Source organism: Solanum stenotomum, chromosome 1 (assembly GCF_019186545.1).
Source record: "Solanum stenotomum isolate F172 chromosome 1, ASM1918654v1, whole genome shotgun sequence".
NCBI classification, from domain to species: domain Eukaryota; kingdom Viridiplantae; phylum Streptophyta; class Magnoliopsida; order Solanales; family Solanaceae; genus Solanum; species Solanum stenotomum.
Window position 1 is genome coordinate 6,649,851 of NC_064282.1, and position 26,010 is coordinate 6,675,860.

At 37.6% G+C, this 26,010-nt stretch overlaps 2 protein-coding genes across 3 annotated transcripts; one reads left to right on the top strand and one right to left on the bottom strand.

The window, feature by feature from the left end:
• Positions 1 to 128: 128 nt before the first annotated feature.
• Positions 129 to 15,242, top strand: LOC125853483 (copper-transporting ATPase PAA1, chloroplastic). Its single transcript, XM_049533176.1, has 17 exons — positions 129 to 717; positions 819 to 872; positions 1,613 to 1,766; positions 4,677 to 4,751; positions 4,866 to 5,143; positions 6,593 to 6,826; positions 7,053 to 7,151; positions 7,298 to 7,447; positions 7,602 to 7,748; positions 7,999 to 8,049; positions 8,149 to 8,327; positions 9,905 to 10,043; positions 11,200 to 11,297; positions 11,402 to 11,642; positions 12,427 to 12,630; positions 13,821 to 13,901; positions 14,672 to 15,242. The coding sequence occupies exons 1-17, from the start codon at positions 256 to 258 to the stop codon at positions 14,921 to 14,923; spliced, it is 2,898 nt and encodes a 965-aa protein (XP_049389133.1). The 5' UTR covers positions 129 to 255; the 3' UTR covers positions 14,924 to 15,242.
• A 130-nt stretch (positions 15,243 to 15,372) lies between these two features.
• Positions 15,373 to 25,201, bottom strand: LOC125853484 (potassium transporter 7-like). 2 transcript variants are annotated; one of them, XM_049533178.1, is made up of 10 exons: positions 24,635 to 25,197; positions 22,129 to 22,357; positions 21,776 to 22,024; positions 21,606 to 21,656; positions 20,344 to 20,604; positions 18,932 to 18,984; positions 18,646 to 18,760; positions 18,048 to 18,302; positions 16,695 to 17,217; positions 15,373 to 16,324 (listed from the first exon to the last, which is right to left on the bottom strand). In XM_049533178.1, the coding sequence occupies exons 1-10, from the start codon at positions 24,911 to 24,913 to the stop codon at positions 15,790 to 15,792; spliced, it is 2,550 nt and encodes an 849-aa protein (XP_049389135.1). In that variant the 5' UTR covers positions 24,914 to 25,197; the 3' UTR covers positions 15,373 to 15,789. The 2 variants fall into 2 exon arrangements, with proteins under 2 accessions (XP_049389135.1, XP_049389134.1); XM_049533177.1 differs by having other exon boundaries at positions 18,646 to 18,984; positions 24,635 to 25,201.
• Positions 25,202 to 26,010: the final 809 nt, after the last annotated feature.

Sequence of the window (26,010 nt, forward strand, 5' to 3'; positions counted from 1 at the left end):
CAACAATAGTCGAACGTTACCTACCCCGTAATTAATTCAACAAATCGCTAAATTACTTATTTACCCCTAAGCACGTTTACTACGCTTTCAATCTCGCTCAGCTACTACTTCATACATAATCCGAAGAGAATAAATGATGATCCAGTAAAAGGTGATAGAGCCATAGCCATACTACTAGTAGCCAAGTATTCCCAATTTCCCATTACGGTACTGCAGCAAAAAGTTTTTTGCTGGTAGATCAGTTGAAGATCTGCAATGGAGTCTTCACTACTGACATCACCGGCGGCAATTTCTCGTTTGGCAGCATCCAGAACTATCAATTGCAATTGCAGTCCTTTAATTTCTCAGTTCCACCGCCATTTTTCTACTAGGTCAACTCAGTTTGTACTGATGAGTCAACTCGCTCGGTTCCATCTTCGAGCTGTATGTAACGGTGAGGTTCGAGGTCTAAACCGGTTTGGGTCGGTTTCTCTGTCGAGAAGTTTGGCAGCGGCGAATTTACGCCCGGTTCGGAAGGACTTGCGGAGTGTTTCTGGTTCCGCAGCTTCTTTTGCAGCTAGTGGTGGAGGAAATGATAACCCCGGAGGTAATGGCGGCGGTGGCGGTGGCAACGGAGATGGTGCGACGGACGGTGGTAAGGAAAATCCTAGTGTTGTTGCTGAAACGGGTGAAGATATATCTGCTTTGTCCTCTGATGTCATTATCCTAGATGTTACCGTAAGTTACTCAGTTTTATTTCTCCACTTGCTCTATGGATAATGCAATATCTGTAGTTTCGGACCTTTGAATATTCCACAAATTTGTGTGCACATTTTTAGGGAATGACATGCGGTGGCTGTGCATCGAGCGTGAAGAGAATTTTAGAAAGTCAAGTAAGTATTCAATAGTACTTCCAACTCATGTTCTTCTCTTCAATTAAGCATCTCATGTTTATGCTGATTGCCAAAATATACAGCAGTAGACTCATTACAAGGTTTCTATTAGGAACTGAAGGCGAAGCTATTTCTCTTCTTATGTTGAAATTTTGATTCTGTAAATCATAAGAAAATTGTTAACTGTATCAACATGATTATTAACTCTCAGTCGCGAAGGGGAAAGCTAAAATATACTGTAATCTTACTTGGCCTAGATTGTTTAATGTTTCCAACAGTGGATGTATCCACATCAGTAGACTCAAACTCTCTCTATATATTGTTTAAATAAAATTCCTACACACACATTCTTACAAATCAAATCCGTATGCATTTTAACAAAGGAGTGGTGGGTATTGTGGTTAGAAGTCTGAATAGGCCTCTGATTCGGATCACATTGAAACATTCCTAGACAGTTGGATTCTTTAGTCGAAGACACAATTAGCTATCATAAGCCCAGAATATATTCTCTTCATGTGGAGATTCACTAGTAGTTTAGAGTTGAAAAGAAACTACCCTGAGAACTGTACAATTCTGTATGATTTTTTGGCTGTGCATAAATCATAATTTACAGAATTGGGTTTATTTATATGTTTAACTAGCCTTTTCTTCTATTACTTGTATTCCTAGTGCACATGCTTTTTGTCTCTTTTATTTGTTAGTATTTTTTCACTTGACATTATGAAGTTCTGTATCAACAGCCACAAGTTTCTTCCGCTACTGTAAATCTTACGACGGAGACAGCAATAGTGTGGCCAGTATCTGACGCAAAGGTTGTACCAAATTGGCAAAAGCAGTTAGGGGAGGCTCTTGCAAAGCATTTGAGTACCTGTGGGTTCAAATCTAACGTTCGAGGTTAGCATTTGCTTCCAATAGTACCATTATTTTACACTATTGTATCATAGCAATTAACATATTGATTTTGTTGAAAATCTCCAAATGTTGAATATGCTTGCACTACTAGCAGTGAACTATAGGTGTACAATGTCGGACAGGGTGCTATACTAAAGAAATAGATGGTTCATAGAAGATTCAGGAATTTTTACATCTTCAACAGTTGTGTGCTTGTTGAAGATTTTTCAAGACCAGTTGCAAATTCGCAACGTCTGTTTGGTGCTTAGTCTTTCTACCATCTCAAGGTTCCCCAGATTTGTTAGTTTTAATTAGGTCACCAGACGGTTGATACAAAAACTTAACTTGATCCCCTGGCCTTATTTTTGTAGAGCAATTTAAGAGCAGCCAGACATTGTTTCCCTGTTTATTATTAGTTTGAGGTGAGTCATAGTTTCACACTATTGATTAAAAGGAAGGGAATACCCACTTGTGGGATCCCACTGGGTATCTTGTTGTTGATTAAAAGGAAGGGAATAAGCTATGAACTAAAAATACAACTGAAACCCATCCTCTGTCCTTCCTCTTCCTTTTTCTTCTGGGGTTGAATGATATTGCTTTTTGTCTTAAGAGTAGGAATTTAAATAATAGTATACTTATTTTGGTCCGTTAGCACCTCTTAAATTTCAAGCAGATCAGAGAGTGCAATACACTTGGGGTTTTTGTTACTTATGTGAAGCTTGGTGGGTAATTGACAGGTGAGGGAGCCATTGAAGGGGAATTTCCATCATGAAATGCAAAAGCTTTCTTGAAATGAGCAACCATTGTCCTTCATGGTATGTCCCTATTATATTGACTAAAACCCTTCTCAGCAGCACCTCTTAGTCACTTCTCCCAGTATTTGATGAAATTAGAACATATTAGGTCCAAATAATGATTTTGATTTTGACAACAAGGTCCTTTTCATCTTTAGGTGAGAGTTTCAGCAGCAAGAATTGGTGGATATGTTGAAGGGAGGAATTTCTACGAGGAGGCTCATGCATTTTGAATTATTGTACCGAGACAAGTTTATAAATGTTATTAGTTAATAGGACCTATATTTCCATAAAAGTTTACTGTAGTAGTTCAGGCTGGTGAAGACATTAACTTTAAGGATGTGCCAGTTGTGTCCTTCCTTGTATCTTTCCCATTAACTATGAAAAGGGGATCTTTTAGATTCTGCAATCTGATATTATGATGAAATTTGCAACTGTTGTGAAATTTCTGTTGTGGCAAGATTATTTAACTTGTTAGCGGGAAAACTTTGGTGAACTTTAAAATTTTACTGTGATGATGTAATGTGTTTTCTTCTCTAGTCGTTAGACATTACTTAATTTGGTCAACCTTTCCAGTCTCCCTTGTAATTGTATCTTTTTCCTGGACATGGAACTCTGCCTTCAGTTTGGGTTGTATTGCTATGAGATAGCAAATCATGTAAAACAAAGAATCTGCACAAAATAGCAGATTCATAAATTTACATCAATTTTTTTCAAAAGGCTAGCCGGTTACTTCATTACTCCAGTCACATCTTGCATATGCTTAAGCTCTAAGCAAAAAGTCAGAACTTGCAGAGTCCATGTAAAAACTTGCTGCTAGCCTTCTACTCATGTTTCTTTGCATCTGGGGCGCATTCCATTCCTGCCATAGTTTCAGATTCTTCATCAAATACAACTGCTTGTATCTAAGGTTCATCAATTGATAGCAAATGGCTCAATCAATTCACTAGCCACATCATTAACTAAGAAACTAATTTCAGTTTTCATCTGAAAGTATCTGAACCAAAACTCCTTCTCAAAAGAGTATCTGAACCAAAAGACAAAAGTGATACATATAATCATTTCAAAACTAGGCTGAACCTTTAATCTCATAAACTATAACTGTGGAAGCATCTTAATCTTTTGACATTGATTATTTCCACACTTCCACTCCATTTAGTATATCGTATGTGTATTGTTTAACTTATTAAGTGATCCTCTATTCGTGTTGCCTATCACTTATTAAGTCTATTCATGTGTAGGTTCTTTGCCTTTAAAGGTTAACTGCTTGTATATGGAAGGTATCCCATATTAATAAAATTATTTACCTTGTAAAGAAAACATATGATGTCTAATGTTTTATTAGTTAACTTTAGCTGCTGTGGAAAAACAACCCATTAGGTTAAAGGCACTCCCTCAATTAGACTTGATCCACATAGCAGAAAGGAAGGCAGAATGATTAAAAGAAACTTTGAGGTGATTCTTGCGACCGAAGTAGATTGTATTAGGTAATTGTTGGAACATAAGTTTGTGGTGAAAAGGATAAGTTTTAGACAACTCATGATGATCAAAATAGAGGGAAGTAGGTTAAGTGGGTGCACTTCTGAATATTTTCCTGGATTTACTTTTCAGTGCCCAGTCATTAACTTCATTTCAAAATCTTTTCGACTCGGAAGTATAATCTTGGAGAAATAATTACCTTCACTTGTGTCCCCTTGCCTCCTGCCTAATCAAATTCAAGGTGCGTGAACTGATTATTGAAATGGTTTGCATGTGTAAAGGAATAGTGATGCAGTTGTGACATGATTGCTGATAAACACTTCGTGAATGAATTGATTTGTGCAACACCATTTTTTGTGGTTGTGTAGACTCAATCTGACTACACTTGTTCGGTTGAGTTAGGAAAAAATTCTTGTTTTGATGCTTTTGGTTGAGTTTCCCAGTTGTCCCAACACTTCGTTTATGTCCTAGAACAACTAGAAGTGATTTGATAATTTTTTGTTGTTATCCCCTAAAGTATCATAAATTCCAGGGAATAACATTAGCATTGATATCTTCCTTCTTTATCTGATTGCATATCACCTTCTTGTTTGAAGTGTTTCCATTTGTATCAGCGTGACATGGGTCTAATTTAATGCAGATTCCAGAAGGGAAAACTACTTCGAAATATTTGAGAAGAAGATGAATGCAAAGCGTATTCAGTTGAAAGAAAGTGGTACATGCCTTACTTAGGAGCTCCCCCTCCATCCGTTTTCTAAGATCTCACATGCATGGGACTTTGTTGATCAGCATGTAGCTACATGCCATTAATAACCTAAATTTTTAACAGGTCGTGCGCTTGCCGTCTCGTGGGCTTTATGTGGAGTGTGCCTTGTCGGGCATCTCTCTCATTTCCTTGGAGCTAAGGCTTCATGGATCCATGCAATTCATTCCACGGGTTTCCATATGACTCTATCTCTGTTTACGTTGCTTGTACCTGGTCGACAACTTATTATTGATGGTCTGAAAAGCCTAATTAAAGGATCACCAAACATGAATACATTAGTTGGTCTTGGGGCCTTGTCATCATTTGCTGTGAGCTCAATGGCAGCCTTAATACCAAAGCTGGTAACTCTATTTACCAATATCTTGTACTTTGTTCTGGTGAATAAATGCTTCATCTATAGACTTGAGGCATACACATCATGTGATCAGGTTCTGCCGGGATTGCCTTCTTGGGCAAAATACTTGAGTATTAGAATATCTTCATTCATTCAGAAGCCCTTTGACTGTTAAACATAACGAATTTACCAACATTTTAAATAGAAGCTTATAAAGTTAAACAAACCCCTAAAACTTAAATCTGAACCTAAAGCCACCAACATGCCCCCAATATGTTCATGCAAAGGAAGTGGTATATAAGATTTACTAGCATGCTTCAGTAACAGATGCATTGCTTTGGAGTTGGACTGTTTTTTCCTTGAGCTGAGGGTCTATCAGAAAAAGTCTCTTTACCTCCGAGGTAGTAAGGCCTGCCTACACTTGACCCTCCCAGACCCCAATATTTGGGATTACACTGGGAATATTGTTGTTGCTTCAGTTACAGATGCATTGTGCTCTCTTGTATTGTTCTGTACTGGCTTCATGTTTGCTTCACCTACTGAATTTTATGTCTATAATGTACCTATGTAATATCAAATAGGATAATTTCTAGATGGTTAATAACATCATTGCTAAGACAAAGCTGAATGTTACTGTTAAATTAGGTCTTAGGCCTAACTCACACCCCAAAAGCTAGCTCAAAGGGAGGAGGATTGCCCAAGCCTTATAAGGAGTCCACCCATCTCATTAACCACTGATGTGGGACTTTTGTCATTCTTTAACACCCCACCTCACGCCCAGTGCTTAGCATCTGGTGTGTGGGCAATTTTAATTTTGGGGGCCCCAACATAGGGTGAGACGGGCCATGCTCTGATACCATGTTAAATTAGGTCTTAGGCCTAACTCACACTCCAAAAGCTAGCTCAAAGGGAGGAGGATTGCCCATGCCTTATAAGAAGTCCACCCATCTCATTAACCACCGATGTGGGACTTTTGTCATTCTTTAACAGTTACCAGAATTTAAGTGGAAGCATAGTTGACAGTAAAACGAGGAGGCTCTGACTGACCTTATTTAAAGTGCCTTGAGGCTTTTGGTGTTACTATGCTTTCCGTTTGTTGAGGCTCCGCCGTCTGTTTATTTAGAAAAGATGGGGTAATCCATAAAAATAGGTATTAATCAATAAGCTTTAGAAGCAAGCATCCTCTACTAAGTGCCTACTCCATATAAAAAGAAAGTGCATCCATCTTTACAATTAAGAATCCCTTGTGTTCTTCAGTTGGAGCTTTAGAAGCTTTTCTCTTTGTCCATAAAGATAGTAATGACTTTGCTGTATTACAGTAATACGTACCCTTTTTTTAAACAAGAACTCTTCTGTAGTACAGTATTGCATTGCTTCCCAATCGTTCAGAGAGATCATTGTCAGCTTTGATCAGTAATGCCTGCAGCTAGCATTCATCTAATGACCTTTCCTGTAGGGTTGGAAAACATTCTTCGAGGAACCTGTTATGTTGATTGCTTTTGTCTTGCTGGGAAGAAACCTTGAGCAGAGAGCTAAAATTAAAGCCACAAGTGACATGACAGGCCTTCTCAATGTCTTGCCATCTAAAGCAAGACTTGTAGTCAGTGGAGATTCAGGGGAATCGAGCACCACTGTTGAAGTTCCTTCTAACAGTCTGTCAGTCGGAGATCAGATCATTGTTTTACCTGGGGTAAGTAAGCTGCACTTTGTCTTCACATTGCATTTGCCTTATTCAGTTTACCTGAATCTATTTCCTGTGGAGCTGGGACAGTTCTTACTTGAATCGGCTGTGTTGTCAATCTCTCTCTTCTGTTATCTACAAGTGTAAAATAAATGCACAACATTTGATCTGTAGAAATGTTATGATCAGAAAAGGCAACTAATAGTAGTTGAATTTACTGTTTATTGAAATCCAGGACCGTGTTCCAGCTGATGGAATTGTCAGAGCCGGTAGAAGCACAGTTGATGAATCAAGTTTTACTGGGGAGCCGTTACCTGTCACTAAATTACCTGGGGTAGTCAACCTATCTTCTCATATCACCTCCTGCTTTCCTTTGTTAAACATTTGCTTTATGGTTGGACAGATATCCAGTTTAAAGTTCCATCTGATTGCTCTTCTTCAATTAGAATAATATCATGATAGGTTATTTTTATGAATTAGGCCGAAGTTGCAGCAGGAAGTATAAACCTTAATGGAACACTTACTGTTGAAGTGCGACGACCAGGTGGTGAAACTGCTATTGGGGACATTGTTAGATTAGTAGAGGAAGCACAGAGTAGAGAAGCTCCCGTGCAGCGGTTGGCTGACAAGGTTTCCATTTTAAATATGTTTCCTCCTTAAGTGTATAATATTTGGCAGTTGGAGGCTTACGTGGTTCACCCAAATGACTGTCTAATATTGTTTGCAAAAGGAATTTGATTTGTATGCTTGCCTTGAAGACAGCTTACTTGCTTCTATTTACTAGGTTGCTGGGCATTTTACCTATGGGGTAATGACACTTTCTGCTGCCACATTTATGTTCTGGAACCTTTTTGGTGCTCGCATTCTGCCTCCTTCCCTTTATCATGGAAGTGTTGTTTCACTAGCATTGCAGCTCTCATGTACTGTGCTGGTACGTTAGTATATAAACCCATATGTACTGAATTGATTTTATATAATCACCCTAAGGTCCCACAAGATAATTTCTTGAATCTGCTCGAGTAATCCTTTTGTAAAATCTTTTTAACTCTCCGCTACTGCTCTTTCCGTAGTGTTTTTAATTTCATGCTCTTTTTGCATTATGTGGCAAGGCATGCTTTTATTTCCATGGTTATATTTTTCTCTCTCTGCTTTGAGTAATTGGCTTCTGGTTGTGGTTGCAGGTTATTGCCTGTCCATGTGCACTTGGTCTTGCCACTCCTACTGCAGTGATGGTAAAGAAATATAGATATCCTATTGTACTGTCATGTTAAATCCAGACATGGTCCTGACACTTGATGCACTACTAATAATCTAGACATTTTTGTGTAAAGGTTGGAACCTCACTTGGTGCCACTAAAGGCTTGCTTTTGCGTGGTGGAAGTGTCCTAGAAAGATTCTCAACAGTGAATACAATTGTGTTTGATAAGACTGGGACACTGACTATTGGTAGACCAATTGTGACCAAAGTTGTGTCTCAAGGTCAAGGCCATCAAGAAGATGCAGATGCAAGGTTGAGTGCATTCTTTTAGTGTATTTATACCACCTCACTCCTGGCTGTATTAGGCGTTCCAAAATGCAAACCACTTTCTTAAAAAGGATATTTTGATCTTCTTCAATAAAAAGGGAAGTATTGATACATTCTATTTGACGTAAAAAATATATGAAACCCATTTTAACTTGTTAAACACAAATTTGTTTGATGACTCTTTAAATACAATTTTTTTTCCTATTCATAAGAAGTAAGGTCAGTGTGTTTTCTAACGTATACTTAATGATTCACATTTTAATTCTTTCACTTCGTGCAAACTTAGACTATCGTATTAGGATGAAAGGAGTAACTTATCAGTTTCCATAATTCCATCCTTGCATTCTTTATCCAGTAGATTCAACTGTACTCTGATTAAAGCACTTCCTATCAAGGCAAGTTACCAGCTTCCAAAAAAAAATAGTACTTCCTGTCAAGGCACGTTAAAAAACTTAATAGACAACAATATCAGGAAAGAATAAATAGTGATTGAAATACGGAAAGACCAAACAATGGAAGTCCTTGAATTTATTAGTCAGGAAGACTTCTGTGAGTTTTGCTTGCATTGCAGAGGTCAATCACATCTATATTGCATGTCCACTTTTGGGCTATAACAAATAAGGAAACTGATTTTTGTTATAGCATTTTCTTTTAATAATACGTTATTATCATAAAATAAAAACTTATTAATGAATTGACTTTGTTTGAAGAATACACTATCTACTGGGTTAATTCCCAAGTCTCTTACCTTCTCTATGACTTCATAATATACGGACACCCACAAGAAAGTATCCAGTGTTTGTATTTCCTATTTGTTTTCTCTTAAGAAATTGAGCTTGGGTCTTAATCCAACCTCAAAACTAGCTCATGAGGTGAGGATTGCCCAAAACTATATAAGGAGACAACACTCCATTCCCCCAACTATTCTTCAAACCAATGAGGTTTTAACACCTTTCCGTACAGTTAGATATCTATGCATGGACGACAGAACATGGCCCAATATTGGGTAACCAAAAATTAGGATGGGTTTGATTGTGATACCATGTTAAGAAAATAGACCTTGTGTCTAACTCAACCAAAAGTTAGCTCATGAGGTGAGCTGCCAAGAGTAAGTAAGGAGACAACAACCCATTCCCTCAAGCAATGTAGGACAGTAAACTTTTGTTTCCCATATACTTGTTGTATACTGTTTGAATGATGGATATGCTATAAATAGGAAAACCATGAATGATTCTGCATGATGGAATAAGATCAACCAGTTAGCACTTAACCACCTTTATATTTCATCACCAAGTCATCTCTTGTTCTAGTTGTTCACTTCTTTTTCTCTGTCCTCTCCTTTTCTAAATTATGCTAGTCATCTTCTTTTTGCTGCTCCCATCTGTTGCTTTGTGCGTTTCGGTGTTAGATGTTAGTTGTCAATCTTTGGATTTTGTTTCTTTGATAACAGAATTTTGGACTGTGGAAAATGTTTAAAATTAAGTGAAATTCAGATACCTAGTAAAAGGAAAGGTGTCAATGGTAATTTTTCATTGAAGATAATGAGCGAAGTTTTGGTACAGACAAGATTCGACTTCACCTTGTCAGTGGTCAGAAGTTGATATTCTGAAGTTAGCTGCTGGAGTTGAATCAAATACCAATCATCCAATTGGAAAAGCAATTGTAGAGGCTGCTCAGAAAGCAAAATCTCCAAAATTGAAGGTACTTCTCATGTTCAGTGCTCCTTTTTCAGTGTTTACCTATTTCTTTATAGGAACGGTATCCAAATTTAGCACATGAACTTTGTCTTCAAGATTTTTAGCCGTTTGAATTGCATGATATATTAACAGTATTTGTCCATGTTATCTTTCTCTTACGCATGCATGAACGTGCTCACACATCGGCAAAGCAATGATAATTTGGCTTTAAGACTGTATTGTCATCTGTACTATGCATCAAACTTGTCCAGTTATCCAAATTGTGATTTTAGAAATCAGTGGAAAGGATGTAAGAGGTCCGCCAGTGCTGCAGAGAGGGAAATGGAGCAATATGGCATACCAGTTTCTGAAAATTTATGATTATGCATAATTCTTTTCATCGTTACTCCAATTGTAATGTGAAATTTTAGTAACATGAGGAGTGTGATGGGCCCAATTTTTATTTATCAAAGCCAGGTGACTTGAAATCTGTAATGTTCAGTAACTTAATCATGCAAATTGGAAGTTAATTAGTTAGGCAGAAAATTGATGTGTTCATGGAATTCCAAAGCTGCTGAAGGGACAAATATGTTACTACCATTAAGGAATAGTAACTGTTGAAAAAATTGAGTTGTCCTAAGCATATACCAATAAGTAGTGAAGCGACATTTGGCACATTGGACAGATTAGTTAGTTACTTGAAATAATGAGTGTACAGGAGCTCCCTCATTAGAATATTCAAATGGAATTGAATATACCTTTTTCTTTCATTAACTAGGTTTCGGTTTGCCGCTTGACACATCTTCTTTGAATCTGTTGAATTGTGTGAACATCATTTAAGCTTTAAGTTGTTAGAAATAAAAAGTTCTATTTATTTGTTTAGCTTGCAACAACCAGCTCATGTGCAGGCATGGTTTCTTTTCTTCGACTATGGCACCATTTTGTTTGTGGATGGCAGTGAGACTCGGAACTGCTATCATGCAATGTTGCATACTTGCATTGCATGTACCATCTCACTAAAGTTTAATCTATCTGCAGTAAAATCCGACATGATTAATTTCTGTGTTGCTTGGCTATCTGACTAAATCTAGCGTTATAGTTGGGCTTAGATATTTGTTGTGTCCACTGTCAATATATAGTTAGTGTGAACGCTTTCCATATTTCTTAATGTGTACATGCAGGTTTTGGATGGAACATTCATGGAGGAGCCTGGATCTGGTGCTGTAGGGTATATTGATAATAAAAGGATTTCTGTTGGCACACTAGAGTGGGTCAAAAGGTAGTTTCTTCTTTCTGCTTTTAGTCCACTATCTTTTTCTATTGGACAATGTTAATATCCCTCTTAAATACAATCATGTTTTGATACTACTACAAATTCTGCAGGCATGGAGTTCTTGAGAATCCGTTCCAAGAATCTGATGACTTTAAGAACCAATCAGTAGTATATGTGGGAGTTGATGGCGTCCTTGCTGGTCTAATTTATGTTGAGGACCAAATCAGAGAAGACGCAAGGCATGTTGTTGAATCTTTGACAAAACAAGGGATTAGCACTTATTTACTGTCTGGTGACAAAAAAAATGCTGCCGAGTACGTTGCATCTGTTGTTGGCATCCCTAAGGAAAATGTAAGCAGTTTCACCTCTTATAAACTTCCAAATTTGTTTGGGCTGTTCTTTGTACCTAAATGTATGTTACAAGCTGTAAAGTGGACCTAATGTTTCCACAGGATATAGCGAGATATAGGAAGTGTCGTCTGCTCTAAAGAGAACAACATAGATCATAAAAGCAAATTAGCTAAAACTGATAGGAGGAATCTTTTATGAGCTTTATAATAAAAGACCTTGATCTCTGGCATCATTACTCACAGACTGTGTAAGTTGAGTCATTCATTACCTTTCTATTAAGATAAGAAAGAACTGTACAAGTCCGTACCTGTCAGTTCTCAAGTTGGTTCTTAAAAGGGTGTACAGCTTATTATGTGGCCATAGTACACCAATTTTTAGACTACACTGAGATGTGAAAGGGTTAGCTCATTTAGATTGGTTTCACTATAGTTTTGGTACATAATGCAGACCTTTATGGAGAATGTTTAATAGAAATCAGGGCTAAGCTATTAGTACATGATAGCTAATAGAAATTAGCGTTTGTTTCCTTTTATTCAACAGTTGATAATGCCTAACTAAATAGAAATGTGTTGAATGACTTGAATCAAATTTTCCTGTTCCCTTCCCTTTTAAAAATGCTCATGCGAGATGGATAATCCAGCTACAGTAGAGAGAGCCATATAGTTGTGCAACTAGGTGTTCTGCGAAGGATAAGATATGCAACTATCACTATGCATAGAAGATCTCCTGTTTTCAGTATGTTCAAACAGATGAAAATGTCAACAAGGTAGATGGTTGAATGCAGGTATATTATGGAGTCAAACCAGATGAAAAGAATAAATTTGTAAGCAGACTACAAAAGGATCAGAAAGTTGTAGCTATGGTGGGTGATGGAATAAATGACGCTGCAGCCTTGGCGTCAGCACATGTAGGAATAGCTATTGGTGGTGGAGTTGGAGCTGCAAGTGATGTGTCTTCTATTGTACTGATGCACGATCGGTTATCTCAGGTTTTCCTTCTCTCCTATTTGCAACTTTCGCAGCTTTCATGGTCTTTCTTTTCTAGAACTAGAGTAACCTGGCTTCAGTTTCTGTATGTATGGTAAGATTGGCAAACATGGTCTCTTGTTCTGGTCTTAAGGTTTTAGCTTTCAGAACACATGCTGATAATATTGTAACTCTAGATTTGCAGACACTTGAATCAGATCAACAGATAGAAATAGTTATTAGATTGTATATGTTTACTAAAGTTTGTTTGGAACAGATAAGCACTTTCTCTAAAAGAGCCTTTTGAGTCCTGATTCCCTGACATAGCATTTGGGAGTGAAAACTCCCATGCTTATATGTTAAATTTCTGTGCATCTTGAATAAGTTGGTCTGGGAACTCGCTTACTCTCAAGATTGGGTGGCAGTGGTCTTAGTAGAATCAAATGTGGAGACTTTACATGAAAGTGGATTCTAGGTGAATGAACTGATAACCAGGATCTAAAACATTTAGTACTTAAGTATGTTTATTACCTAGTTGGCTAGGGATCATTTCAGGAGAGGTAGAGGTAAACATAGGAAGAAGACGTATTGGGGACAGCTTATCGAAGACATGACCTTGGACAAGAGGTTGTGGATGACACGGTTTACGGTAGAAGGTTTGTAAACAGTGGAGCGTTGTCTTGCCTACCCTTCCATACCAGTAGTTGTAGTATTTCCCCTGTAGTTTCTTGTCCTTTGAATTATGTTACCTTCTACAGTCTCTTTGTACTTTAATTATCGCACTATTTTGTCGCAATTACTATTTCTTTTTTTTTTCCTTTGTTTTTTTCAGGATGCTTTCTATAGTATTTCACCAGGATTTCTTCACCTTCCATTATTTTATTTTATTTCGATTTGCATTGATACGTTTTTCCTTGAGCCAAGAGTCTATCGGAAACAACCTCTCTTCCTCCCAAGGTAGGGGTAAGGTGCTACTCTACCCTCCCCAAGCCCCACCGATAGTCTTAAAAAGAAATTGTCTACTGACAGAAAATATTGGACAGCGACTTCTTTAGAGTTTCTCTTTTAGTTCTTGCTCTGTCATTATGTTGTTAGGGTATACTAAGGCTTGAAATAAGGTGAGGACTTTTGGATCAATGGATGCTAGTATTTCTTCATGATGTCTTATCTTGCATGTTGTAATATACTTTGTAACAAAATCACCTTTCTGCAGTTGCTCGATGCTCTGGAGCTAAGCAGGCTAACAATGAAGACTGTAAAACAAAATCTTTGGTGGGCCTTCGGATACAACATCGTAAGTTTTTCGGTATCAGCTCTCCATGAGAACAGGACAAGTTTCTTTGTGCATCGCCATCTTAAACAAGTAAACTGGTTAAGTTAAAGAGATGGTACTAACTTGCTACAAGCAAATCACTGATTAAAGATTTAAATGACCATGCTTGAGGCTTTTTCAAATTTGTGGGAGGGTTAGACTCTTGCTTCCGTTTTCTGCCATAACAAGTCATTCCTTTTGGACGCCTACCAATCTCTGTTAGTTTGCCTGGAATCACTGATGGGAATGCTATTCATTCTCTCTTTTTCCTAGTCTGCACAACCCCCCTCGCAAAAGAAAAAAAACCAAGCGGTGCATTTTCCTTTTGTTTTCTTTCAAGACCTGAGTAGTCTGTCACATATCGAATGATCTAAACCTACATATTATATGTAACGCATGTGATACAATAATAATCTTGCTGCTGATTAATTGTGCTCATACAGAAGCTACATGTGTGAAATTGCATAGTATTTAATTTGGAGAATGTGTGGACCCATGCAAAGTTCCCCATGATCTTTGCAAGTAAAGAGAAGAGAGGGAAACAAGATTACTGGTCTGTTTCTCATGAACACACAGATGCATGTGGGCACATACTAGAAAAACCATAACAAACATACAAATTTTATGTTGATTCTCTCAAAATTCTTTTCTCTGGGAAGCCACCGCCAATCACTAGTGTCTTTTCCGATGCTGTGAGCTATTAATTCAATTTCTTCTTCATATGTCCTTCCTCTTAATCTTTGCTCTAACAGGTTGGAATTCCGGTAGCTGCTGGAGTCTTGCTGCCATCTACTGGAACCATGCTTACTCCGTCAATAGCAGGAGCTCTCATGGGCTTAAGCTCTATTGGCGTGATGACAAATTCATTGTTACTGAGACTCAAGTTTAAATCAAGGCAGAAGGAAATACATGGACAATCAGTAATAGTTGATATCCCTTCTGATTCTCATAGCTTGAATCAAGAAAAGTTGAAACATCCAGATAGTGAATCCTCACAAGCCTAGTCAGTGATTGATTCCAACACTTAGTTGGTTCTCCGCTTGGGATACCAATCAGTTGTAGGGAGTGTAATCTTGTAATTGCCGCAGTTTGGACGAACAGGGATGGGGGACTCTGCTTCAGCTCAAGCTTATCAACCATCAAATTCTAATGGATCCCGCTACCTGCAGTTTTACATGGTTGGGTGATGCGGATTTATGGTCATCACAGACTACGTACAGAAACTGTACACTGGATCAATCTGTCTAGGGAATCACAAACAATTTGGTTAAGCATTAAATGTGTAATGGTTGGATCGTGCCAAGAGAAGGCCACTTATTCTTTTACCGAATCTGAGATCTACAACAGGTCAAAGAAGGTACAAGATAGCAATAACGATTCACAAAATAGAAGATAACAAACAACATTTATCAATCAGTATAAAACCAAGGAATTTTTGAGCGTTTGGACATGAATCAATCAACTGTGACCAATCATAAATTAGTTGGAGTCCGGTAAAGTTGGGTCTATCCCACTCCGATACATCTCATTCCTGTGTTTTGCAAAAGTAAATTTGGTCTAGTCTCTCACTTAACTAACTTACAAGTTTACATGGATTTCCATATCTTGAAAATCATTACAGCCCCACGCGCAACCCAACAAAGCAAGTTGGTGAATCCATTATACAACTACACCGGAAGCCAAATCTTCCAAGCTCTAAGACGGGGACATCCAAAATTCCACCCTGTGATATGCAAAACAGGCGTATGACAGTTTCTGTGCATCCATCAAATGGTCAGGCAATGATTATGATGTACATCATGACGCCAAGTTGACAGACGACCAAAAATTTTGCCAAAATACCTTTAAGTGGACCTATACAATAAAAAACTCACACCATATATTGCATGCCGACCTGCACTAAGTGCGAATGTGGTACACTCAAATTGGCAGTTCCCCTCCTGCTATTCTTTCTCAAGAAAGCATAAAAATAATTTATGATAAGCTTCTTAATGAACCATGAATTCTTCCTTGCCCTAATATCTCCGTGACCAAGAAGATAGACCACACCAGATTCTTTGGCCTTGTGTATGAATGAGAGCTCCTTTTCAAGGGATTGCTCTGCCTCGGACACTAACGACTCAGAAGACGTTCCAGGTTTCAACTCTTCTGAAGTGCTTTCTTCCATAACTGCCTTTCCTGTGTCCCTAAAATCAGCTAAGAGAGGAATGCCAAGCGAATAAACACTTCCATTCGGAGCTACAAGGACCCTTGAGAAGGAGTACTCTTCTTCAGAGTCTGAACAATCGCCATCACTTTCAAGTGATCGCTCCTGAGCTTCTCTGCGTATGAACTTCTCAAGACTTTCAATGAGCAGTTGCTCAAAAGTGTGGTGATTTTCTTTACGAGCATCCTTGTACCCATATCTGTAGATCCAAAGTTTTGGACAGAGAAGTTAGTAGCCATGTAACCTTAGATGCACATCAATTGCAGATGAGAAAGCAAATATTACGGCAGAAAACTGTTATAAGCATCCAAAGCATAGGAGGTACAAAGATAAGGTGGTTCTTCAGCCATTGTTTGTTTGAAGAGAAGAATTAACCATCACGCACATAGTTACTACCCTAAAGATTAGGAAAGTTTCAGCTTCTCAAAGGTAACCATCTGTCATGCAGCAGTTTTAATATAGTTGGACTCAATATTTGTGCAAGAGTTTATACTTATTCTAGCTATCTTTAGTCACGTCAGTTGGTCTATGTAGTGAAGGTACTAGCAAAACAGGGAAATTTAGTTTACCTGGCAATACAACGGAATATGTGGTAGCTTCTGGGGCAGACTCGCCGGAACAGGAACCTTTCATTTTGTGGTACAACTGGAACAGGAACATACTTTATACAAACAAAAATGATCATGGAATGCACAGCAGGTAGAGTGGTGAGAAAATGTCCAAATATGGCCGGTATTCCCTTTGCTAGTTCATTGTAAAGCAAGCCAATTCCAGGAGCTCTTATAGTTCCAAGGTTGGGGCCTAATTCGCGCAACAAATCCATAGACATCTTTTGCTTGACTTCAGTTTCATACTTCAGCTTGCTTCCATAATTCCAGATGTACATAATCAGGAACAAGACAACAGCAAAAACAAGTATAATCCAACTTCCATCTCCCACACTCCATAAAACAGACGAGAAGAATGTTAACTCCAATCCCAAGAAGATAATGATAAAACTTAGCACAACTAAGATGTTGATCTGCCATATCAGAAGCATAACAATCGTAACCAATATTGTTGTCATCATCATCACTCCAAGCTCTGCTATGGCTGTCAAACAGGATATGCATCAGAAATCAACAAGGCGATCTATAAATCATTTGATGAACACTTGGAAGCAACTTAAGTTTTTCATCATCAAAGACGCAACTCTGAATTGAAATACAAAATTTACGAGAAAGTTTTCTCCTACATACCATAGTTAACAAGAAAAACTCCTCAAACAGAGGTAGGTTAAGTTTCTTTGTGAACAAATGAATCACTGTACATGTACTACATACTTCAAACAGACTCTGCCGCAAAAGAATATGTGGTGATGTGGGAGAATTAGGGTTACAGTGACAACAAACCAGCATTTTTGTCAACCAGTTTACAAGTGTTCCCTGTCATCTTCAAATTTTGGAATTGATAAGAAAGTTGAAAGATAAAATTAAAATATTGAAAAATAGTAAAACACTGCAGGTTTTCACGAATGAGTTGAAAACACACTGCATTCCGAGGGTTTTAATTCCGAAACACCAGACAAATCAATGTAACAAGTTAACAAGATGGAAAAAAGAAGAAAAAAATAGTCAGAATTTTATATAGGAGTAAGGCTGCATACACACTACCCTCCCCAGACCCACCACATGTGGGATTACACTGGGTATGTTGTTGTTGTAGTTGTTGTGAGCATTTTATATAACAAAGATTGCGCAGTGCTTACATCCGAGACGAATTAGCAAGATGGTATATGGACAAGGTATTTCAGTTTTGTATCTACCTACTTTCAAACATTTATCAGAAAGCTCCAAGTGCAAATCAAGACTAACATTAAGTAATAAGGAAACAGAGAGAACAATCAGCAAAGAACTTGTAAGTTCTAAAGAGAATAGGATTACCATAAGCATTTCCGATCTCGTATATACTTGAGATAGAGCAGACCAACACCAAAGACAACGCCAGAAGAAACCAGTTCATGACTGGGATATAAATCTGACCCATGAACTTCCGGGACGTATGAACAATCTTGAGGCGAGGGAAGCAGCCTAGAGCTGTGGATTGTTTAATGCAAGAAAAGGTCGCTGTGGTCATTGCCCTACTGGCAATCAAAGCAGCTATATTGGCAATCAAGAAGACAGGCCAGAAAGCTCCACCTGCATATAATTGCAGAATTTCACCCAACGAATACATTGTCAGTGTGCTATGTTGCTCGGACTCTTCGAAAATGTCATTGGGTGTGTGTTAGACCCTTCAAAAGTAGTGCATTTTTGGAGGATCCGACACGGGTGCAGCAATATTTTTGGAGTCCGAGCAACTTAGTCTGTGTGTCCTTATATTCAGAGACCTATCTGTAATAATGAAAACTACACATGATCATGACACTTCTGTTTCCACAAAATTGTCACGTCTTTCATTGTTTTTCTCATAATGTTTCCACGGTTATCGATAAATAAACAAGATGTTTTCAGAGTGAGTGTTACAGGACTAGAGATTTACTTGGCACAGAAGAGAAGAAAGCTTGTGTTGTGTCGGCATGGTTCTCCATCAGGTAAGCAGCTTGACCAAGGTATCCCAATAGAAGGCACGGAAGCACAAGGAACATAAATGTAAGCTGCAAATTAGACAACATTCTATTATCAATAACAATATATGCCAAATTGAACATCTTCAGTGACATAAAAGAGAGACGCAGGGTTATGTCCCAAAAATGCACGGATCTATAGTATAATATTAACATATTATACACCCTTTCTACCAAAAATAAATAAATTCTGCTGCATACCTGAACTGATCTTACAGAAAAATAGCAAAGGTCTGCAAACATTGCCTCGGAACCTGTATTTCAGAATTGGTGATCAGCTGTATATCTAAAGAAAATGGATAAAACAAGAACAGGCATGATGGCAAAATCACAAACACAACCTATCCTAAAAACTCAAAAAGAAGATACTAGGACACAAAAATTAATGGGCGAGGCAGTAAACGAACGTGAAGAGGCATTTTATTCATGTTTTTCTCACAAAGCAACACACTAATAAGAAGACCAGCTTAATTTTTACGACAGATTCTGTTGCATATAAAAGCTTGAGCGGGAGTTTTACCCTTTAAAATAGTTAAGAAGACAAACAGAAGTGCATATGGCTCTGGATGAGTCACTTACTTCAAAGGCTTCACGATCTACCAACTCAGTGGTTCTATTTTATAAAATCTGCATTATGCATGCAGGTTCGGACAAGAATGGAGAGAAATGACTTAGAGATGTTAACTTTCATACCCTATGACAGAAATGAGAATACAGCAATGGACACAAGCTTATTGAGATGATCCGAAAGATATTCAAGATGAAATTTGACCAAACACCACATTAGGAAGTGAAATGATAATGATAAATGTTCCACATATTGCATGACTTGCACAGGCAAAATCATTTGTTGGACTTCTAGTTCAAGCGAAATCTGCAAAAATGTACTCATCAGTTAAGTTGCTCGGACTCTCCAAAAAGGTTGCCGCACCCGTGTCGGATCCTTCAAAAATACACTGATTTTGGAGGATCTGGCACGTACCCATCAATATTTTTGAAGAGTCCAAGCAACATTGCTCATAAGTGTCCAAGGGAACTACTTAAAAGGCATCCATATCCAAGGGACGCTTTTTTTCCCAAAACTAGCAACAAGTTCATGCTAAAACGCTATTATGAAGGGAAATCCCTGAGCTGGCAGACTTTTGGTGATTCAACATCAAGCAATATATGTGAGTTCCAAAACCTTTCTTCTTCAATAAAAGCCAATTTATTAAGTCGCTTTACCCTGCAAACACATGTCCCTTAGCCCCTCCTACACACACACACACACACTCAATCTCATTTTTTGGGGGGTTACAGTGGCACTGTGTTTAAATTGAATTCCCTGAGAGGATAAGAGAGAAAATAAGTAATGGATGGATTAAAAATGATGTTTCTCAGCAATAAGTTTGCAGGTAAATATATATGAAGTGGCATGCAAACCATCTCATGCTGGGCCAATATGCAAGAAAATAACCAACATATGGAGAGCAAGCCCAACGGAGCTTGCATCAAGGTTCTTGAATCAACTCAACTAAACCCCAAGGGAAGAAAAATACATAGAACAAGCCCTTTTGTTTTCTGCCAATCAAATTACATCAGCTATCAAAAAGAATCAGTTCACAGGTGTCTACCTGTTGCACACAAAAGACAGCCACCAAGAGAGTACCAGGCCTTTGTTGAGTTGCGCTTGAAATAATAGTATATGTGAACAGGATTAAATGCCCTCCAAACATGAGAATCATACTTAATGAGGTTGTAGACACCAATACCACCCAGGGAACAAAACCATATAAACAAAGCTGGACCAACTACAAGACCCACTTTACTTGTCCCATACTTCTGTACGCTGAAGAGAACTACAAGACATGCCACCGAGATCATCACTACTTGATCTGCAAAAGAAACAAAACCTAAGAAACTTGTAGCAAAAAGGGCTTAAAGGTGCACAATTATAAAAGAGTGGACGGAATTCATTTTCTCGTCTGATTCTAGAAAGTAAAATAACATTGCAGATTTAGTTTTAGCAGTTTTATAACATTATTGTCAGGTAGAGCCTTGGAGCATCAGTAAAGTAGGTTGTCTCCCGGTTTGAGCTACAGAATCAGCCATTGATGATCGATCCAGATCAAGTTAAGTCGTTTACATCACACCCTCATAGCATGCGGCCCATCCCCGGACACTGCGTAAACACAGGTGGATGCCTGGTGCACAGAGATGCCCTTTTTTAAATGTTTGCTGGCCCAGGTTATCAGATCTTCAATTTTACCAGCTAGTCTAATAAATTAACAAGAATCCTCTTCCCACAACTAAATTCATTGAGCTATGTGACAATAATTTTGCAATTATAGTTATAAACTTCATCACCACGAGATGCAAAGAACAAGTACTTAAAGAGTAAATGGGCAGCATCAAACCTATATCAAACTACAAACACATTAAAAATGGCCACCCAATAATACAAGGCTAGTAAAAACACTACATCATCACATAATAAGGCGAACATTAATGTCATGATGGCGATATCGCATATCACACACTTAGTCTTTCTAAAGCAATCTTACTTGTGACACAAAGCAACATGCAACATAATCATAAAATCCTTCAATGACTGAGCTAGGTGATGGAAATGAGGTTTACATCTCGTTGCACGTAGACTATCAGAGTATAGATCAAATTTGAAACATTTCTTGATTAGCTTGTGTCATCTTTGCAAAGATATCTTACCTTCTACATATAGTTCAATTTTCATAGACGTCTCTAAAGGGGTGGTATAATGGAAGTTATGAGCACATCATTTTTGTAGGACTGTTTCAGCTTGTGAAACTTTTAGATCAATAAAAATGGAAACGCCTTCTGTTTCATGAAGTGAACAATATTGTACAGATAATATTACCTTGCTTAACCCCAGAAAGTCCAACTTTTAAGCCACCAACAGCAGACATTACTGCATCCACAATAGTTTAAAACTAACATTAAGGACAGAAAAGAAATAAGGAAGATAAATTACACAGAAGAAAAAGATCCCAGAGGACCAATAAATTTTGTACAGATGTCCTAGGATACCTGACATAGCAGGTGTAACAACACCATCAGCAATCACCATTGAAGTGCCAACAAGAACTAACATCAGAAGAAGCTTTTTCAATGTCAATGAAGCTTCTAGTCTTTCTTTTATTTTTAAGGACCTCTCAAGTTCTGGAGATGGCACCTTCAGTCTAAAGCTTGATATGCGAGCATCTGATCGTAGTTGATTGGGGAGAAGATTAACCTTTGCATGCCTACAAAGCAATGAGTACAAAGCAAAGGTACCACCTGCAGTATTAACCAACTAATTGAATAAATCAGAAGACACAAAACATGAAGTGCAATGTGGTAAGTGTCGTGAAACAACTAGCCAAGTTTAACTGTTAGCTTACCTTCACCGTCATCATTGGCCCAAACAACAATTAGGACATATTTAACCAAGGGAACGAGGATTAAGGTATATAAAACCAGAGATAATGCACCAAGAACGTCTTCATTGCCATTGACTGGGGCCTTACTAAACATCACACTAAATGTATACAAGGGACTCGTTCCCACATCGCCAAAAACAACTCCAAGAGTCTGAAAGGCCAATAGGATTGCTCTACCCACTGAGACATCCTGCAAAATACACTCAAAATTTAGTTAATTCTGCATCTGTTGTTCAAAATCAAAACCTACTGAGTTTGAGGCATGCTTAAATCCCTGAACAAGGTGCAAAATAGGTAGGCGAGTGCTTTGCTTCCCTTAGTCAATGCTTTAGTTCAGGCACTGAGCCGCTAAGGCTTAAGTCTCATCAGTGATTGCCCAAAGGTTATGTATTGAAGAAGACAGCACTACACAATAGCTATTTCAATATTTCTTTGATGCAAATAATTGTTGTTTATGTTTATTCTTATTTTATTGTATTACATGTACTTTTTATTGTCCTCTTCAATTGCGCCTTTTTTTAATTAATGCCCACACTTTATTTGCTCTTTACACTTAAAATTCCAGCAAAATTTAAAGCTCTTTACGGTTTTCACGTCTAATAATGCCGAGAAGAAGGAACCATTAAGCAAAGCCAAAAGCAAATAAAAGGTGAAGGTTCTCAAATTAAGTATATCCCTGATCAGTGGTTGACGTGGTCAAGAACATAGGTGGTGTTTGCTTCAAAATTTTGAAGAAGAGTTTTTTTCCCAAAAAGAAAAAGATATTATTTGTAAAAAATATTTTTCAACCACAATATCAGGAAAGAAAGAACTTTCAGTTTTTAGGTGGCATTGCTTCAAAATTTTGAAGATGAATGTTTGCACAAAAAAAAAGAACAAGAAATTGTAAAAGAGTTATTTTCAAACAAATGTTGAAAAAGAATAATCAGTTTTTTCCGGAAAAAATTGATATCTGTTATTTGTGCCTGACTTGGTATTGGCTCAAAAAGCAGATTTTGCAAAAAATTATAAAAGAAAATTTCCCGAAGTTGCACCCAACATTTTGAAGCAAATGCCAACTTTAGAAGCTTATAATAACTATATCATTTTATAAATTTGTTTAATAACGGCGGTGTCTGGTCCAACTTTATGCGCATCGAGACTGTTTCTCTGGATACTTGGTACCTTCGGCAGCACAAGTATAAGGTAACTCTGTCCACCAAGGCATGGGCAGACAACATAAATTGGGATTTGAACTTGGTCTCCAAGATTTCACTCACTTCATTGACCGTTAGACCAAACCCTTCCGTGCATCATTCTAAAATATTTGTTATTAGAGCCTAACTAGGCCCATTGTGATTAGCTGGTGTTAGCTTCTTATCTTGTATACAGTACTAGCTCGTAGATTCTTGACCCCATTTGTGCCTTGATTTGAGCCTAGTTTGCTGACAGCAACATTTTTTCTTTTTATAAGATTAGCGGGCAGCAATATTGTCAGACTATTCACTGCAAGATGCTGGCTTTCAGCCATTTCTTCTGCCTGATATATTTAGTCCTCTGCACACAGCTTCAAGTTTGCGGGATAGTCATTTCACGCCTTATTTTTCTACAGTAAAGCCATCAAATGACTTTAGCCTAGTCTCACTCTAGATTGGAAATGTTGTCTCTAACAAGAAGGTACTGAAGTTCTTCTAATTGCTACAAAGTTATTTCAAGTCACTCATGCTAACTGGCAAAGAAGCTATATCAAGCAATGGCTGGAAGTGAACTTGAACAAAGGGCATTAGCTTAGTCAAAAAAAGTGAAACTTCCTGACAAACTAAAACAACACTAAGTGAAAGATTCCCGTGATTAACCGTCACAAAGCAGACAAGATTTTCATTTGATAACGTGAAATGTATTGGCATTGGAGAGCTGTAAAGTGCATGACTAGAAGAGTGCAAAAATTTAGTGGAAGGGAGTGCAAAGTTTCAGTAGCTGAAGGAAATGTCAGCTTTGCAGATTTAACTGAGAACATTGTCATCAATAAATTGGAGGAAGAAGATAAGTGCGTCTCTGATTACTAAGAAAAGAGCTAAGCATGCACCTAGATCCTTTCTGTATATTCAAGTCCTTCTAATCGTCTGTTTATCTACCTCTGGTACATCAGAAGAGCATCAACAGACTCCACATTTCAGTTCATTCTTTGATCTCACAGCAAATAAATTGAATAACAAGTTGATCATGGAAGGAAAGAACAGCAGTACAAAGTAGCACCAGCTGCTGGCTATACTAACAACACAAGTAAAACCAACTTCAACTATCCATTTTTTCACCATTATCAATTCGGAATGACATTGGCTGAAATAGAGTGAATGGATATACATAAATTTATAGCAGATCTCAAATAGTTTACTATTTAAGACATAATTATTGTTGTAATAGTTTAGAAATTAGTAGGACTACTACTAGCAATGCCAATTAAAGAAATTACCGAAAGTTCACTCACCTCAAAGTCGTTCTTTTGAACACCGGGAACTTCAAGAGCTTCGACATCAAACGAATCAATACGAGGACCAGTACGGATCAGTTTCTGCTCCACATTATCCTCATCATCAGACTCCAATTCCATGCCATTGCATGTTGTCGAATCATCATCTCCATCCACCGTATCTCGATCACCACTATCGATATCCAAATCATCCTCGCCCTGAAATACCCACCGTGACTCAATCGATTCCATAGACGTTAATCCGCCATTTTCCCTCTCTAAACCCCCGTCCGTCATCTCAAAATCACTGTCAGGCTTCGATTTCTTCAATCAACGCAAGTGAAAAGTTCCTCCGACGAGTATGTATATTCGTATATGTACGCATTTATTATGTAACATAAAGGCAATAGCATAGAATTGCAGCAGTAGCTTGTAGAGTACGATGATTCGAAACCCTAGGAATTGAGAAGGGTTTGGGTGAGATTTTGAAAGCCAAATATTTCTGCAGCTGTGAGTGAGTCTTTGGTATTTTGCTTTGAATGGATCGAGCCGTAATGGAATACGTGGGTGGCAAGTGGCAATACCCCTTTTACAACAGCCAACGTGACTACCACGGATTTACTTTTAAACGGGCAAAAAAATAATCAAATTTGGGGAGATTTTGATGAGAGATACATTTTTCCGGATAAAAGGCATTTTCTTGCGTTCTTTTTCTATTTATATAGAAAATTGTTTCCACGTTAAATTTATAGTACTAACATTTGATAGTGTAATGAAATGATATGATAGGAAAGTTTCCTAAATACTCCTTCTCCCTCTGCCTTTAATTATTTATTCACTTTTAAATTGACACACTAATTATTATTTTTTTTATATTTTAGCACTATTAATTATGAAGTATATCAATTAAAAATTAGAAAAAGGGTCAAAAATACTCCTCAACTTTGTTTTATTGGTTGACTTGCCCTTATCATTAAAATGAAGTTATTTTTATCCATGTCGTTACTAATTTCACCATTTTTACCCCTCAATTGGATGAAAAACCCAAATCAACTAAAATTACCCAATTTTAAATAAATAACCCAATTTTTTCTTTTAATCTGAACCCGATCCATTTATATCAAATTAGAACCCTAAACCCATCTCTCTAATCTTCTCCATATTCTGTAGTTAAACTCATGCATATTTGTCTTTCCTACTAAAATTGCACCACCATTTTGTAATCATGACACAGGAACCCCACCTGCACTTTCATAACTCAATGTTTAATATTTTCAATTCAACATATCTAATATTTTTTCTTTAAAAAATAAAATCATTTTTTTATATAAATACATCATAATCATCAAATAACATTTCAATATCAGAATGAAGAGAGGTAACATTTCAATCGA

Bases quoted from the DNA above. Each gene is read 5' to 3' on its own strand.
- LOC125853483 (XM_049533176.1), top strand. From the start codon at position 256: ATGGAGTCTTCACTACTGACATCACCGGCGGCAATTTCTCGTTTGGCA. The intron at 11,643-12,426 runs GTAAGCAGTTTC...GGTTGAATGCAG, and splicing joins TTGGCATCCCTAAGGAAAAT to GTATATTATGGAGTCAAACC. The intron at 13,902-14,671 runs GTAAGTTTTTCG...TTGCTCTAACAG, and splicing joins GGGCCTTCGGATACAACATC to GTTGGAATTCCGGTAGCTGC.
- LOC125853484 (XM_049533177.1), bottom strand. From the start codon at position 24,913: ATGACGGACGGGGGTTTAGAGAGGGAAAATGGCGGATTAACGTCTATG. The intron at 22,358-24,634 runs GTGAGTGAACTT...TGTATTTTGCAG, and splicing joins TTCAAAAGAACGACTTTGAG to GATGTCTCAGTGGGTAGAGC. The intron at 18,985-20,343 runs GTAGACACCTGT...TCTGAAATACAG, and splicing joins CTGTCTTTTGTGTGCAACAG to GTTCCGAGGCAATGTTTGCA.